Source organism: Apium graveolens, chromosome 8 (assembly GCF_009905375.1).
Source record: "Apium graveolens cultivar Ventura chromosome 8, ASM990537v1, whole genome shotgun sequence".
In the NCBI taxonomy this organism is placed as follows: domain Eukaryota; kingdom Viridiplantae; phylum Streptophyta; class Magnoliopsida; order Apiales; family Apiaceae; genus Apium; species Apium graveolens.
Window position 1 is genome coordinate 98,531,624 of NC_133654.1, and position 16,817 is coordinate 98,548,440.

At 34.1% G+C, this 16,817-nt stretch overlaps 1 protein-coding gene and 1 pseudogene across 1 annotated transcript; one reads left to right on the top strand and one right to left on the bottom strand.

The window, feature by feature from the left end:
• Window positions 1-67: 67 nt before the first annotated feature.
• LOC141679790 (kinesin-like protein KIN-4A) lies at window positions 68-9,153 on the bottom strand (annotated as a pseudogene).
• An 821-nt stretch (window positions 9,154-9,974) lies between these two features.
• LOC141678055 (octanoyltransferase LIP2p, chloroplastic-like) lies at window positions 9,975-16,614 on the top strand. Its single transcript, XM_074484246.1, has 4 exons — window positions 9,975-10,273; window positions 10,371-10,620; window positions 13,794-13,944; window positions 16,078-16,614. The coding sequence occupies exons 1-4, from the start codon at window positions 10,146-10,148 to the stop codon at window positions 16,404-16,406; spliced, it is 858 nt and encodes a 285-aa protein (XP_074340347.1). The 5' UTR covers window positions 9,975-10,145; the 3' UTR covers window positions 16,407-16,614.
• The last annotated feature ends 203 nt before the right edge of the window (window positions 16,615-16,817 follow it).

Below are 16,817 nucleotides of genomic sequence, written 5' to 3' on the forward strand. Positions count from 1 at the left end.
TCTGACTTAATTGGTAACACAATCTTCAAGTTAACATGTACTAATATAGAATAAAAACATAATAAACTCAAACAAGAAAAAGTTGCATATCTTCACTCAAGTATAGAAAACATACAGAAGCGGATGTAGCCAGTGCAATGGCTAGGTCTTGCTCTCTTATCTTAAGATCCCTCTCAACTTCCTTTCTTCTTGTTTCACTCTGCCGGAGTAGAGCTACTAGTTCTTTGAGTTGATCTTCCATTTCCTTATTGTCGATTTCCCTTCCCCACAATTGGCACCTGTTGACAATTTATCAAGAATTGGTATTCTGTATAGAACAACTACATATACGAGTTTTTAGTAGATGTAAATACTGAAACCGCAGATGGATTATATACATATACATAACGACCAGTTTAAGAAATTTTTCTGCACTTCACGTGATCATTTGATGAGAGAAAACAGGTACCTCTATATAATTAGATAGAATGGTACTGGTAGGTTTATCCAATTTTATGAGTAATACCAACGGCTAACACATATACATACTTTTGGTTTCTAGTCCAGCACTGATCTCTTCAAAAAGAAATAAACTAGTGAACATTGTTACAGTAGGCCTATTTATTAATAAGATCTTGTCACTGTACTAGAGCACCATTAAAATTTCCTAGCTTTTTCCTAATTTGTCTTTTTTTGAAAAAATATCAAAATTCTGAAAATAAAAATATCACACTGTGCTGCTTTATATTTGAAGATGCACTGTAGAGATAAAGTAAAGGTATTTAGTGCACATGCTGATTTGAAAAAGAAGGAAAACAATTGTTCAATAATATATCTGCTGCGTTTGCACTGTGTGACCGTGTCTATTGTATGTAATTATATATATAAAATTATGTTTGAAGTAGAATTTGAAGTTATGGTTGGAGATGATGAAATAGTAATTTGAATTTAAAAAGGTGAAAATTTGAAGATAAAGTGTTCTAAAATGAAGTTATTGTTGGAGATGGCCTAGTTTATTTAGGAGGGAATCAGAAGCTGTTCACATATTTAGGAGGCGCGCTCACGCTCTTCTGCTTCTGATAGCTGAGAAGCCATTGCGCAAGCAAGTTCGACGATATACTTAGCATATTATCAAGAGAGGATATTCTTGACATTCGTGCATTAGGTGACATGGAAGAAACCCTGAAATGAAGAGAAGGCAAAAACATTAGTAAACCTGATCTTTCTAATGTTCCGAAATGTGCAACCAGTACACCAGAGAAACATCTAGTTTAATATATTTCTTGGTTATATATACGTATGTAGAGACACAATATGAGTTTTTTTCAGCTATTAGTACACCAGAGAAACATTGGTCCTATTAAACATGAAATGGGTTTGTACTACAAAAGAATGCTGACATGTATATTCTTTCCATATGACCAGTCCATCTCAACTTACCATCCAAATTCTAATTTTGAGTTTAATAACCCAACTGCAAGTTGCCAATTTGGTTATGAGTTTAATGAAGTTTTAGCCTATTAACCCCAGAAACAATATTTGATTGAAGAGAAAAATAATGAAAGAAACTAAGATGTAATTACAACTTTTTACCTAGAAAGACCATTTTTCCCTCTAGGAATGCTAAGGCCCTTTAAAGCAAATTCCTCAACTTGTCTTAAAACAGCCAATTCTTCTGCCAGGGCAGCTCGGCTGTAGAGATAACCAAAGGTTGGATTAGTTAACGTAAGTCGCTTCCAATAATCAAACTATGAAAACATGTATAAATGATACATACACTTGACTTTGTTTCTCATACTCGTATCGGACCTCATGAACCTTCACCATGACTTCAAGTTCATGATCGAGCCAACGTTGCAAGGATTTCTCGTTGGTCTACAAATGTAACTTAGGTTACTATAATTTCATATAATTTGCTAAACTTGACATGCAGGGTGAAGAGCGAACATAGAGATTACCTGTCCATTTGTTCCATTCCCATGGCTAATAGCCGAAACAGCTACAGTATCAGTAACAAGGATATAAAATAAAGGCATTAGATTAGACAAATAACCAAGATAAAACCTATTATATTTAATATATAGAGAGAGAATAAGGTAGCTCATTCAGTAAACATCGGGTTATTAAAATTCAACAAAACTTATATTCTATTGGTTTCCAGTTTTGGTATTTTGTCTTTCTGGTGCTTTGTTCAAGTGGTATGCTTCATATTATAAGGCAGGGTTGCTGCAGTTTATTTTAATGTATTTCATATTCGAAAAGCAAATACCTGAGTTGTCACGTGTTGAAGACTTGCGAGCTTCTAGCAACTCCTTAAGCCTCTTGGTAGCCATAGCTACCTCTTCAGTCTTTCTTTGAAGAACCTGAAAGAAAGAATTTTCATGATCAGTAGCAGTTCTCTTCAGTATATACTACAAGCACAAGACTAACTTATTTTTATCAGTTAATATCACACACAAATCAGTACATCACGATAAGATAGGAAAATTCTAATACACTTCTAGTATCTTCCAGATCTTTGGCTACTGACTCTAAACAGCCTAATTACTTAATAATCTCAAAGCTCACAGAAACACGAGTATCCTCTTTTTTAGCACTATCAGCACCTTACCCGATTCTATAATATTTGTGGGAAGTTTAAAGTAAAGCAATACCATAACCAAAAAGTAAATCGAACATCTGATAAAATAAAAACTCAAGATTCAAAAAATTAGATTAGGAAAATTGCCAGGAAAAAAATTCCGTGAAAGTTAACTTTTACATGACTATCTCAAGCCTGCAACAGATCATCCATGTAACTAAGGTAATGAGGATTGGACTCGCACAGGTTCACTGTTGGACCAGGCAATGAGTATTGGAGTTCTTAGGTTTTCCGCCTTCCTCTGCTCAATGTTATTGATTTAACATCTAAAGAACACAAAAACATGCAAAGAATAAAGTCCTCACCATTTTCTGACGCTGATTTAATGCCTGCAATTTATGTCTTTCGTACTCATTCCTTCTCCCTTCCTTCTTTAACTGCGTGTAGAATTAAATTTTTAGGCAAAAAACCAATAGACTCGGTGCGAAAACTTTTCATTATGTTGGTCTCTAAGCTGACATCTATAGTTCTTTCTTGACAAAATGTCATGTATTAAAACAAGATTTCCATAAAAAGAGAAATAAGCCAAAGATGCATGTTTAATAAATAAAGTAATAAATGCTAAATAAACTGGTTCATTTTACCAAACATATATGACATTTACAGTCCCTGGCATGCCCAATGTATATACAGCAGAGCACAACCATAAACATTGTCCGACATATTCTTTGGAGTTTGGCCAATATACTTGCAAACATTATTTAACATAGCCGTCAAAAAATTGTTTTACTGCATAGTGTAACTAGGCGTTACATACCAAAATTCTGAAGGAATATTACAATAACCCTTTAGGTTGACTATTCACAAACCTAGTTTGATAGTGTTTCTCAATGACATAACAATATACAGCTAACAACTGTTTCAATAAACTAGTAGTGATAGATTTGATAATATAAACATAGATGAGGTAGATGATGAAAACATGTAGATGTAAGAGCTTAAACCATGTAAATGGAAAATACCTGTAGCAATTCTTTCTCTCCAGATGCCTTCCATTGTCGAAATTGTTCAGCTTCTTGTTTAATTTTATGCTGCAACTGAACCTAGAATGTTTGCAAGAAGTTATCAGCAAAAAGACTAAAAGAATGAATTATATGAAGAAAGTCAATCTGGGGTTCAATGTCCAACCTTTTGTGCTTTAATAAAATGAATTTCATCTTGTAATCTTTTTGCTGCTTTATCACTCTTCTGTTTTTGTTTTAAAAGTTGAACTTAACTCTCTTGCTTTTTCTTCAAATCCTGAATCTGAGATGCAAGACAGGTAAAAATCAGTGAGCTTCAATGCCTCGACTAGTAAGAGAATGGCATCATATGAGGCCATCTACTCACTTGTGCTTCAAGTCCTTTCAATTTCTGAGAATGAACTTCTTGCAATTTCTGCCCATCAGAGTTACAAGAAAGATTTTCAACTTCAGCCAATAATCGATTCCTTTCATGCTGCACAGTTCTTTTCTCATCCTCAAGTTCCACAATCTTCTTTCCAAAGTGTTGCTTTAGTGTCATTGTGTCAAAACCGCCAAAAAGTTTCATCTCAGACTGCAGGAAAGTAAAACATCGTATTATTTACTTCCATTTTATTTATCAAGTTGTCAGGAGTACATATATATTTCAACTACAAGATATTAATAGCAACAGAGAAAATGCAGTTTACTTTTTAAATCTAACATGTTTAAAGATTCAATATTCTTGTTCCTAATGATTCTAAATTCCTGAAAGATAACAAAAGTGGTTATACCTCTTTTTGTTCCAATCGCTTGTTCAATTCATGTAATTCTTTGTCCATAGAATCTTGTAAAAGAGTATGCTCCCATTCCTTTGCTACTTCCTCATCAAAGCACTAGAGTCACCTGCATATGTTTGCAATGAAACATTCAAGGATATGGACACATTATAATGAAAACTACATTATGTTTCATGAGTACAAAAAAATAGAGCTGTTCCTTAAGGCTCTATCAGTTCCTGGGTAAAAAATAGAGTTTTTTGTCAAATCAAAATATTACCGCTTTCACTCTATGTTGTTCGGACTCTTCATTTTACCTTCGAGTACCCGTGTCGGACACTCGTCACTTGGACATGGACACTTGGACTCGGACACTTATTTTAGGCCAAAAACATCTATATTTTTCAAAATGTTGCCGAATCCGATACTTGGACAAATGTCCATGTCGGACACTTCTAGCCGAGTCCGAGTAACATAGCTTTCACTCATTTGACAATCTGGAGAGTCAATACTCTGTAAACCCCTTTTAAGCCCTTCGGTTTTAGTAGAAACTATTTCGCCAACCTGTAAGATCCAAAATGGAGACATGGAACCACTAAGCTTAGTATGGAGATACGCAATCACTCAGCTTAATATTTTTATCTTTTGAACATAATTGACAACAAATGCTAGTCTATGAATACAGCTGTCCAACTACTTTCTTCCTCCGACTTATTTAGTAACTTCCGGCTTCCCCACTTCCGCACTCTCGCATTCTATACACTCTTTCTTCTATCGTTTGTATACCATTTCTCTATTTGCTTGCAATGCATGTTCTTCGCCTTCAGTTAGAAGTAGAAGTAGAGCGCACCATTTGCCCCACACTTTATAAGAAGTAGAAGTGAGAAAGAAAAACTTGTTTACCTTAGCATCATTTCCACATTGCTCCAAACCAGAGGATCTGCTGCGGTATCCATGAAGTTCGCGATAAAGATTTTCATTCGTAGCTTCAAGCCAAGCAATCCTATCTTTCAGAACCTACAAAATTTAAACACAATCTTTAGCAGTAAATCAAAAGATTTAATTAATTTCAATTGGTGTTCCTACAGTATTATCAAATCACTGGTGAACTATCCAGTTTCTGATTTAAATTTTTACTAAAATGAGCATATAACCGCATATATTTGTCTTGAAATGAGACTGTTTTACAGGGGCTTATTTGAAGATATCCCGAACAAAGGAGTCCGATAATATGAATACTAGGCACTGCTTGTATTCTTTAATTCAGCATGTCAAGTGAGAGATCAGAATGCCGGTACCTGTAACTCATTAGATGATGCTCCTCCCCCACGAGCACAAAGTTCTGCCTGCAAGCACTCTAGTTGTTGGCACATCTTCAACATCTCATTAGAGATTGGATCTCTGTTAACCTGATTGGAAAATTGAACATACCAGTTGCTTACATTTAGCCATTAAGAAGCAAATAGTCTTTTTCCCAAAAGTGGTTGAAAATACTAAAAACCCTATAAATTACAAAACTTACAACAGGCTTGTTTTGGATATTGCGAGCACGATTTGCATATTTAATAGTGTTTAGAGTTTCTTCGGCATTGATATCAGCCGGGCTAACTCAGGCTGAAAGGGAAGTAATATCACAGATCAGATTGAAGCATTAATAAGGTTGAACAACTTCTAGCTGGAAAATGGTATAAATCATGGTAATAATGCCTAATGGCTAAACAAAATAGAATCATGCAAACATAATGATTATCAGAAAGGGGAAAAGATAACAGGAGAGTTTAGGAAAAATGCTATATGCGTGGAACTAGACTCTAAAACCATTGACTTGTCTATTTTGAGGAAGATAAAAATCATCTATGTTATGCTTGTCCACATGGAACCACATAAGCATATTTATAAACACTGCGTGAAAGTAAACTTTAAACAAAATACATTAGCATAAGCAATACAAATGCTTTTTTGATAATGTAAGCAATAAAAATATTTTTAAAAAAATAAAATAAATGGATAAATATACTCAAACAAGACTTGCCTATCATAACAGTCCTGCTGTTACCGCCGAGCGAGTCCTGCCAGTACATGAAAACTTAAATTGAGTATGAGTTAAAATTCAAATGCAAGAGGTAGAAACAAAAACAGAAAATGGGGAACCACTTAAGTTACAAATGCAAAAAGGCTTTCAGCTTATAAGATTTGATAATTGTGTCCCTGGGTGCACTATTTATGGATGAAAAACTTATCCAGGGAATTACATATAGTTCAGTGAATTATGGCAATTGAAGGAGACCTGCAAAAGCCGGGTAAGTTTACTGTCACGGTATGGAACATGAAGCCCTTCTTTTCGTTTTTTTTCATCACCGAGTGCACTGATTACGTTGCCAAGTGCAAGAAGACCCTTGTTTATGTGAACTCCTAGTGAAAATCCAAAGATGTTGTCTCAGTTTGATTTGGGTAAATTTAATTAGGTATCACAATCACAAACAGTTATACCAACCTTCCTTAAAACGCATGCCATCAGAGCCAGTTCGTTTAGCTCGCTCTGATCCAGCAAGATCCACTAAATGCAATTTTGCACATAAATATTCGTCACCTATACATCCAGTAGGACTGGTATCACCGCCAGGAGAACTAGAGTTGATCTTATGCATTTGTTCCAGTGTGATGGTGAAGATAGCATGAGATCGACTGTAAAATAATTGGAAAATAAAGACTAAGTTGTCACTTAATTTGACAAATAAAACTGAGCATGTTAACTCATGACTGGGGAACGGAATATGTTGAGTGTCTGCACGACATACATAGTTTTATAAGTAACTACTCGACAAAAAAAATCAGCAAAAATAGTTGAACCAAAATGCTTTCCGTGTGTTTGTTAATTAACCAACTCATTTAAAACTCCCAACACTCGACAACACTGCCCCTCAATCGTGTTAAATTTAACAAATGGGTATGGAAGGACTCGAACCTGAGACCCCTCCCAAAACGAGCTCTCATACAATGTTAAGTAAACAATTCATCGAAAACCTTAAAGTGTTAGAGGAAGCAACAGTATCAATCAGCTATACATAATAGAAATATATAGTACACTCTGAAAGAAACATACATGAATGAGCTGGAAAAAGAATTAAGCATGTTACTGACTAAATACTGACATGGAATTGATTTCCACGCATGAAGATCTTACTGTAAGTGTCCTCTTAAACTTCTATCTCTATAAATAAGTAAATGCATAAATAATCCTACATTCTATAGCCTAATGACTCAATTAGGAAGTTCATCATAAAGTTCAAACATAGATGGAAATTATCATGATTAATGATATTTATTTAAAGTATCTATATACAGAAGACAATTAGAGGCAATCTTCCGCATTGCAGCAACCATAACATAGGACTATGCAATAGCTACTGCATGTTATCTCATGGTCAGGCTTGGCATATAAGTGGAAATTATACTCAGCATATCATCACAAAGTTATAGAATAGAAGAAACAGAAGATACAACTACAACATTTACCTGGACTGATTATTCATGTTAGTACTCCCCGTTGCCCTGCTCAATGATCCTTGCTCCAGGCAATCAGCCATTTCTTTTAATGTCTTAACACTACGCTCAGTTGATCCTGCTAATGTAATAACACCATTTGATGTTTCGCGTATTTGTATTGGTTGTTTCCCAGAGGATGTTACTTCCCCGAGTGGCCATTTGTCATCTCTGATTTGTTAGAACAGTCAGGATCCAGCAAATCTTGTACTTCTTTAAGAATCTACAAATAAATAATCTGGTGGTTATTTCTAAAAAATTGTAACAAAGTATACGTCAAGACCCATTTACTCTAAAAGCTCAAGAGAATGACCATTTTCAAGATCTTATATTCTAACATCCTCTCATTTAGAGCCCATTTATGGGTTGAAGAGTGGATCACGGACGCTCATATTTGGGGCATAAATTTGCCTTTCGTGTCCCTCATAAATTGTGAGTAATTTTGGGGTGGCAGCGATCAAACCTGACTAATCTGACTTATCGACGAGTGTTTGTCGACCCAATTTATAAGTTGAATTTACAACTTATAAGTATAAGCTGATAAATTGAATATTAGTACCGACGTACTTTTTTCTCAGAAAAGGGAATGATAGCTACTTTTTTATGTATAACCGTATTATTAGTCACTCGTTGGATTTATTCGGGGCATTTCCCATTAAGTGATTTATATGAATCATTAATTTTTCTTTATTGGAGTTTATCAGTTATTCATATAGTTCCATATTTCAAAAAAAATAAAAGCCATTTACACTTATTTTGATTTTGCATCTTTTTATTAATTTTTATTTTAAAATATATGTTTGTAAGTGTTGTTTAAATTTAAAATTCTCGAATTAAAAAAATTGTATTTAAATTTTTTTTATTTTAATTCATTTAAAAAAAAAATCTGACTTATAAATAAATTATCCAAATACTTATCTAACTTATAAGTTTTTATTTACTTATTATTTATAAGTCACTTATACATTTTAAGTCATAAGTTAATTATTTTAAAATTTTCCAAATGAGCACTAAGTTTGGTGATATAGTCTTCCCAAGAATCTAATCTCAGGATTCTGCTAATCAGTGAAGCAAATATATAATTTAATGACAAAATTGATTATTAGAAAGAGGATTAAATTAAGAGAAAACTGCACCTCACGATGTTCTTAAACAAATTATATGAGACTAAGTGATTTTATAATGTAAAATTTAAGAATAAATATGTAAATATAAACACAACCTCCTGTATTTATAAAAATATTTTTATGCTACATTTTTTTAACCTCATCTAGGTATCTTGAGGTCAGCTTCAGAATCCCATAAGAGTACGTTTAAAAACTTGCATTTCATTTTAAATGAGAAATTTCAAATCACAGGATTTGAATTGTAATTTCAAATTATCATGTTTATACTAATATTTGAATATTCTGTATTTCAAATAAAATCTAAATATAAATTCTCAAACAACTTATTTGATCAAATCCAAAATTTCAAATAAAATCTAATTTTCTAAATATACTATAAATTAAATTGGATAAGGAAAGTAATATACATAGAGAAGGAATGATTCTCGAAGGTACAATCACAGTAGAATGGCCCTAACTCTTGTAGTATCTTTCTAATAATAATTCATAACTAATCGGAATAGAAACTGGGTTCGCTAGTTTGGTCCTCCATTATATTTTGTATTGATAAAAACTGCATATGCCGATTTTACACGGAATAGCAAACTATTCACAGAACACACATGTCAGATACATAGTGGTGTTAGTTCTATGCGGTATTTGATGCGATAATATTTGAATTTTTGATATTCTAAAACAGGTATTTTAACCTTAGTTTACTCTGACGAAATACAAGAGTGAATTAATTTAAAAATCTATAATGAACGGTTGATGATTTTGAAATTAATTATTTAATGTAGTTCGTCAAATATTATATTTAGTATTTTATTTTTCGTAATGCCTTTTTTTTCTAAATATTTATTAAAATAAATGAATATTTATAATTAAGAAAGGAAAGGTTATAAATAGTGAAAAGAGACCGGAGCGGGAAGTAATATTAAAAAATTTGCAATCCAGTTGGGCCTATATATTGGACTTCTGGTACAAACTTGCTCAAAAGTGGATTAAGATCCGCTAAGATAGTTGAATACCCCCTACAGCCTACACTACAGGCATCCACCAGTAACTCCGCCTCTTCCCCACTCTTTGGTACCTTCTGTTCAAATCAAACAACTTTCGAGTCTTCTTCAAAATATTAATTAAACTAGTCTACAGTATGATCACAAACCCCAGTTTTGTGATACACCCACCTCAAATTTCTTCAAGAAAATCAACCCCTTCAATCCATTTTTCAAATTTCAATTCATCCCAAGCAATTCCCATAGCCTATGACTCAAAAAGGAGGTACCTTTACATCAACCCCTTGTCTTTTTGTATATACATGTATGTGCGTATGTATGTATATTTTGTATTATGAATTAGTTTAATTATGCATTTTTAGGTGTGATGTGTTTGATATGCACAATGAGCTAGTTCCTTATGCCAAGGCTTGGACTTGGCAAAAATCAATTGTGGAAGAAAGAAAAAAATTGGTTGATAAGAATGAAGATTTATGTGATAGTGTTATTATTTTGCAACATCCATCTGTTTATACATTGGGAATAGGTAGTTCTGAGGATCATTTAAAAGGAATCAAGAACTTTTATCGAACTGATCGTGGTGGTGAAGTTACTTATCATGGTCCAGGACAGGTACTTTTTGAATTTTGTTGTGCTAATTGGATAGTTGTTTAGCTATTTTAATGAAAGTTTGGATTTTTCGATTGTTTGTGTTAACTTTGTGAAATGCAATGGAGCCAAAGAGAGAAGAGGGAATAGAAAGCCTCTAATTTTATTTAATTCAAGATGGTTGTGCAGTAACACATACTTTTGTTTATATAGTACAAGTAAACCCTAACAAATTAAACATACAAAGATGGTATATTACAAAAATATCCTTAACCATTCCCTTATTCTTCAATACTCCCCCTCAAGCAGATAGTTCAGTATAGGAAAGAGGAACAAAACTAGTTAGCTTGAAAACGGAACACAAGAACAAAAAAAAATGAAATCTGGTTAGGGCAATTTGTTTTAAACATCTCCACTACTTTGTCACTCATCAACTTTGAGTGTGTAGGCATATTGAGGCGCAATGTATCCATATAAACCGGAAATAGTGGACATGCACTCCGGGATCCCCGAATCTTGCAAATTTGACAAGCCCAAAATGAGATACATGAGCTTTAAAGTTTGAATACAAAAGGATTTTGTTTGATCTCTCATCACAATGCAGAATTAGCAGAGAGCACTCGTGATATAAACGTGTCTCTTAAATCCAACAAGCCAAACCATCTCTGAAGTCTATAATCCAAAAATCTCAATAATAGTTGACTTGCTAACTGGTCACCATCAGCCTTCATCTTCCGCCAGACTTGAGCTACCAGTGGCAAGATGCCATTTTCTTGGTCTGCTCTCGAATTGCTATGCAGTAGAGAAACTATGCAATACAGGAACTAAAGAACCTGTCATTGGGTTAAACTCTTCTAACAAACTTAAGGTTATTTAGTCTTCCTCGTCACCAGCTTCTCGATCAGTAGTATCAGAGATGTATCCAGACCTCCTCATCATTTTTGTAAGAACATTCAGAAGTAAAATATTTCCTTCTTTCACCATACATATATTAATCTGACACTAAATTCTCAATCCAACTGCAACCGGGGCTGCTTAATAACTCCTCGCTTTCTCATAAATGTGACTCCTATCACTTTCTTCCCTTTTTCAAGCTCAGCGTACATGTTTGAGAGAAGAACATACAGAGCAGAGTTGGGAGATCAAGCTCCCATATCTTTTCAGCAACAAACTTCCCTAGTTCAATGTCTAGATAAGTTTTACAAGCAGCAAGTAGACCCCCAAACAACACAACCAGGTTACATTAGTATTAATGCTTTTAAATTCTTTGCTTCAACAAGACAACCAGCTCGACCAAGCATATCAACCCTATATGTATAATGCATAATATCTCCCATACTCCCCCTCAAGCTGAGAATGAGGCTTTGTTGAACCTCCAAGCTTGAAACACCAATACAGCAAGTGAACAATTGTATATGGCTGATCCAAATCAATGTAATCATCTTCACGATCAATATCCCTTAAGAAGTTTGAAAGAAAGTTAGTGGCCTAGCGCGATGGTGTATGATACTTTAAGCCTGCACCCTCAGAAAACACTTGCCTAAAGCCAAATCTCTAATCATGCTCTTCAATGGAGGTTAATGTTTATTTGGCACCAACAAGATGTGTAATTCTGTAATCTCAGTTGAAATCTACTTCGGAAACCTGTTACCATCAAGCAAAAGCTTCTGAACCGCGGAAAAGTTACCAATACTAGCTGGTCAAAGTTCCATAAGGTGATTATTCGACAACCTAATCTGTCTAATACTAGCTAAAATGGAATTTGTCTCCGGAAATCCACCAGACAAAAGATTGTCCTGAAGCTCAACTTGCGAAGGCAAACTCAAAAACCATTTCGGAGTAGAACCATTGAGGTAATTCTCCGCCATTCTAATCCTACTCAACAACTCGCATTCTCCAAATGATTATGGAATAGGACAAAACAAGAAGTTACCAAGAGTAATCAAAGTATCCACAAGCGCTTCCAGTCAATTTAATCGACAACAAATCGAGAAATTGAAGTTTCCAATTCTTTCCTAAATTCTGCGGTATACTCTAAGTAAAATTATTCAACATCAGCAAGATTGTCACATTTAACATACATCGCAATATCAGCCTCTTACTAACAATATCAGGGGCCGAATAGGACTTAGCACGTTTAGCACCTCTTAGTGGATCTTTATGAAACAAATTCACTTTGGACATTCTTTGACGCCAAACACATCAGCAACCATAAACGTTCATAACCACTAAAATTATTATCATGAAAACCCGATAGTTTGCAATCTCACCTAATGCATCAATTTGGCAAAACTTCCACCAAAAAACACAAGCGCTAGACATCATTTTCATCTTTAGGGGTAAAAGACAACATATTTGTTACAGATAAACCATCAAACATATAACGTGCGCTTTCTAAAAACCCAAAACTGGCATAGTATTCCACAACTACACTATCTTACACAACAATATCTTCATCAAAAATCTTTAAATACTAAGACACGTGAAGATTTAACAAATGTAGCAAGACTTACAATTATGAATGAAAACCTAACACGGGGCTTCCATATGAATTTCCATCGATCTCTTGACTCCTTTAACCATCAACATCTGCAACTCAAGGCACTTTTGCTAATAGAAAACCTCTACAGATTTTGGTGAAGTTTTAAACGAAAAATCGAGGCACACATTTTTCGGGCATAGTTTGAGTAAACAAGGCTCCATACTCAATGATTTCCGAGTATTCAAGGTACCATAACTCAAACTTACAAGAAGTCCACGTCCCTAACTCAAATCATTTCTCAAGTATGGAATATTTGCCTAATCTCAAGAGTAAACAAAGTTTTGCCCAATCTCAATTAAGAGTAATCAAGACTTACCCAATCTCAAGAGTAAACAAGGCCTCCCAATCTCAACGAGTAATCAAGGCTTCACCCATTCCCTTATTCTTCAATAGTTTGTAACAGTCAATGTTTGATAGTAGAATAATGTATGATGCAAATTGTAAAATTTTGTGTTCCTTGATTAACTAATTACAGACTTGACTATATATCATTAGTTTGGTTAGATATTTTCATCAAAAGTTTGGTTTTTTCGATTAATTGGAACATTTATTTGTTTGATAGTAAAACATTTTATGGTGCAAATTTTAATCTTTTGTGTTCCTTGATTAACTTATTACAGACTTGACTATTTATCAGTAGTTTGTTTTTTTGTAGCTAGTCATGTATCCTATTCTTAATCTTCGTTACCACACTATGGATCTTCATTGGTATCTTAGAGCTCTTGAGGAGGTGGTGATTCGTGTTCTGTCGTCGTGTTTTACTATAAAGGCTGCCAGGCACGAGGGTCTGACTGGGGTATGGTTTGGTACGTGTTAAGAATTCTTATGTATCAGTTTATGTCCTCATGTATTTTATTGTTACATGTTCTTATGATGCTTTATGCTTGAGTGTTATTCTACAACAAAAGTTTTACTTTGCTATAGAAACTATGAGAATAGAGTTTTGCTTAAATTTAGTTTTACATATATTTGAAACCTAGTAAATTTAGGGTTTCAATTTGAAAATGAAAAGTGATGGGCTGATTCAGGATTACTTTTTTTCGATTTGTATAGATGAATAAGATGGTAAGATTAAAGTGATTAATGAAATTTCATTTGTGGAAAAAGATAATATTAGGAATGAAAAGATTATTGTTAAAGAAAGTGGCATTCCGTCTTTAATTATGGTGTTCAAAAGAAAATGTGATTCATTGAATGCTATCCAATACGCTTATGATAGTGATTGATCAATATATGTTTGGGATGATTGGGATAAGCTAGGTGTGTCGGTTATTGTTGGTGATTTGGGGAGCTCACTTATGAGCGTTCGGATTATTGTGGCTGATTTGACTGCTAGAATGGAATAGAGTGAGCCTGTGGGCAGAGAGGAATTTTTAGGATGTCAGACCTTTGGTTACATTGATGTCATTCAAAAATCGAAATTTGTTGATTCTTTGCAGAGGAGAAGTATTGTGGAGTAGAGTATAGATTCGATTGTTAAGACAAATAAGCAGATTGAGAGGAATGGTTGGACATTATTTTTTTATATAGTGAGAGCATCTTATTAGTTGTATTCCGAAGATGGGGTATGTGTTTGCAGGAGGAGGGAATGTGACTTCGGAAATGAAGTTTAAGTTGAAGATTGGTTGTTCTCTAGCTCTTAGGATGTTGCTAGAGGTAGTATTTCGAGTAGTAGGAAAATAACTAAGAAAAGGGGATGCTATCTTTGGATGATCACTGATTGAGATGGCAAGAAGTCAATTGCCGATGGATTGTTTTTTTGACGGTAATGGAGATTACAGCTGCACCATAATCAGCTACTGAACTTAGGTGAGCAGCTTTTAAGGTGAATTCTCCTGGTGCAGAGGCTGTGGTGGAGTTGGCTGGTTTAGTTGACTAAAGATTCAAACAAGATGACATTGCATATTCCTGCCAGGAGATTGATCAGTTCAGTAACTAGAACTTTTCCAGAAAAAGAGATTCAGGTAATTTCCGATAGTCGAGCTCGGTAACCAGCACCAAAATCTTTTATCAATAGTTGTTTGGTTCGATTTAAAAAAATTATGGTTTAGTTTTTAACGTCGTGATTTCAATTCTACAAACAGTATAAAAAAATATGTCAGTTTTTAACCGGTAGTTGAACCACAAATGTACAGTGAACATAGATCTAAGTAATATAAATAATTAACCAATGTCAAAACACTGAGTCTATACTTTTATCACAAGAATATATAATCTGCAATTATGCAAACTTTGACAGTTAAGTCTTCCTTTATCAACACCAGCCTAGGTGTTATAATTTATATAATTTTATGTTTACTTAACATTTGATGAAAGTGTAAGTTATATATTATGTACTGATTGTCAGATATCACTTACAAGTTACAAGCTATTTGCATTTTATATATGTAAAATATATATGTTATTAATAGAAGTGCAGTTTGGTCTGGTCTGTGTACAGTTAGATTTTAAAACCAAAATTTTTCGTGCTGTTTTTTTTGGTTCAGTATTTGATCTTCACAATTTTATTTGGTGCTGTTCTGGATAATCATTTTTATTTTGAGCACACAGACGACTTTGTTGAGTGAGGTTTCAGAGCATAGATGAATGTTGACTGCTTTTGAGGAGGCGGAACCTATTTATCTTGCACAGTCACTTGAGTTTAGAGAATTAATTTCAAATGCGATTTATTAATTATCATTCAGGGGAGATATATGTCGCAGTGTCATGTGCTTCTTAACTATTATACTGACTCATAGTTTAAAACAGGTACATAGAAAATGCACACTTAGAAATGCATCAGACGTAGTCACATAGACATAGACACTTTGATGTTAGCTAATAAGTGGATGCGATGTTTGGCAGACTATGCTGGTTTATTTGAATAAAAGCATGTATAGTCATGCTCATTATATGATTTAGATATACGTTATCTGAAAACATTTGATTGATTACTTCAGGGGATCAAAAAGTTGCGGCCATTGGCGTACGTGCATCCAAATGGATAACACATCACGGAGTATCAGTAAATGTAACAGCAGATCTTACACCCTTTGATCGGATTGTACCATGTGGGATACAAGACCGTCAAGTTGGCAGCATAAAGGAGTTGCTGCGTCAGCCTCTGTCCTTTGAAGAATGCGGAAAATTACATTTCACCGATGATCAACTGGTTAATGCCACTTATGAATCATTGATGAAGGAGTTTTCTGAAGTCTTTCAAGTACAACTCTGCATGAAACCCAGACCCTATTATACAGAGAATAATATATCACGACTGACCGTGTAGTATTCATCTTGAAATAGTAAGATGCGGACAAAATTTAAACTGAAAAACCTAATTTTGGATTACATTTAATTTCTTTTCTTCTTCTTTTTTGTAATTTTAGACGGTTATGCTATTCTTCCCTATAACTCGATACTTCAGTTTGATGATATATATCCAGAAAGAAGATTAGACTTGCATAAGGATTTGTTTTAATAGATAAGTAAACACATGTTGCCTTGTGGTTTTCCTTGACATCATAAAATTTATGGATTAAAATACTCACATATTACTCTGTGAGTTGGAATAAATAGTAATTTAAAAATTACCGCTATTGAACAAACTGTTTGGCTGATAAAATTTATCAGAATTTTGGAAACATGGAATTGACGTTGTTTTCATTTGCAATCCTCCCAGGGTTGTACAAGATCTACG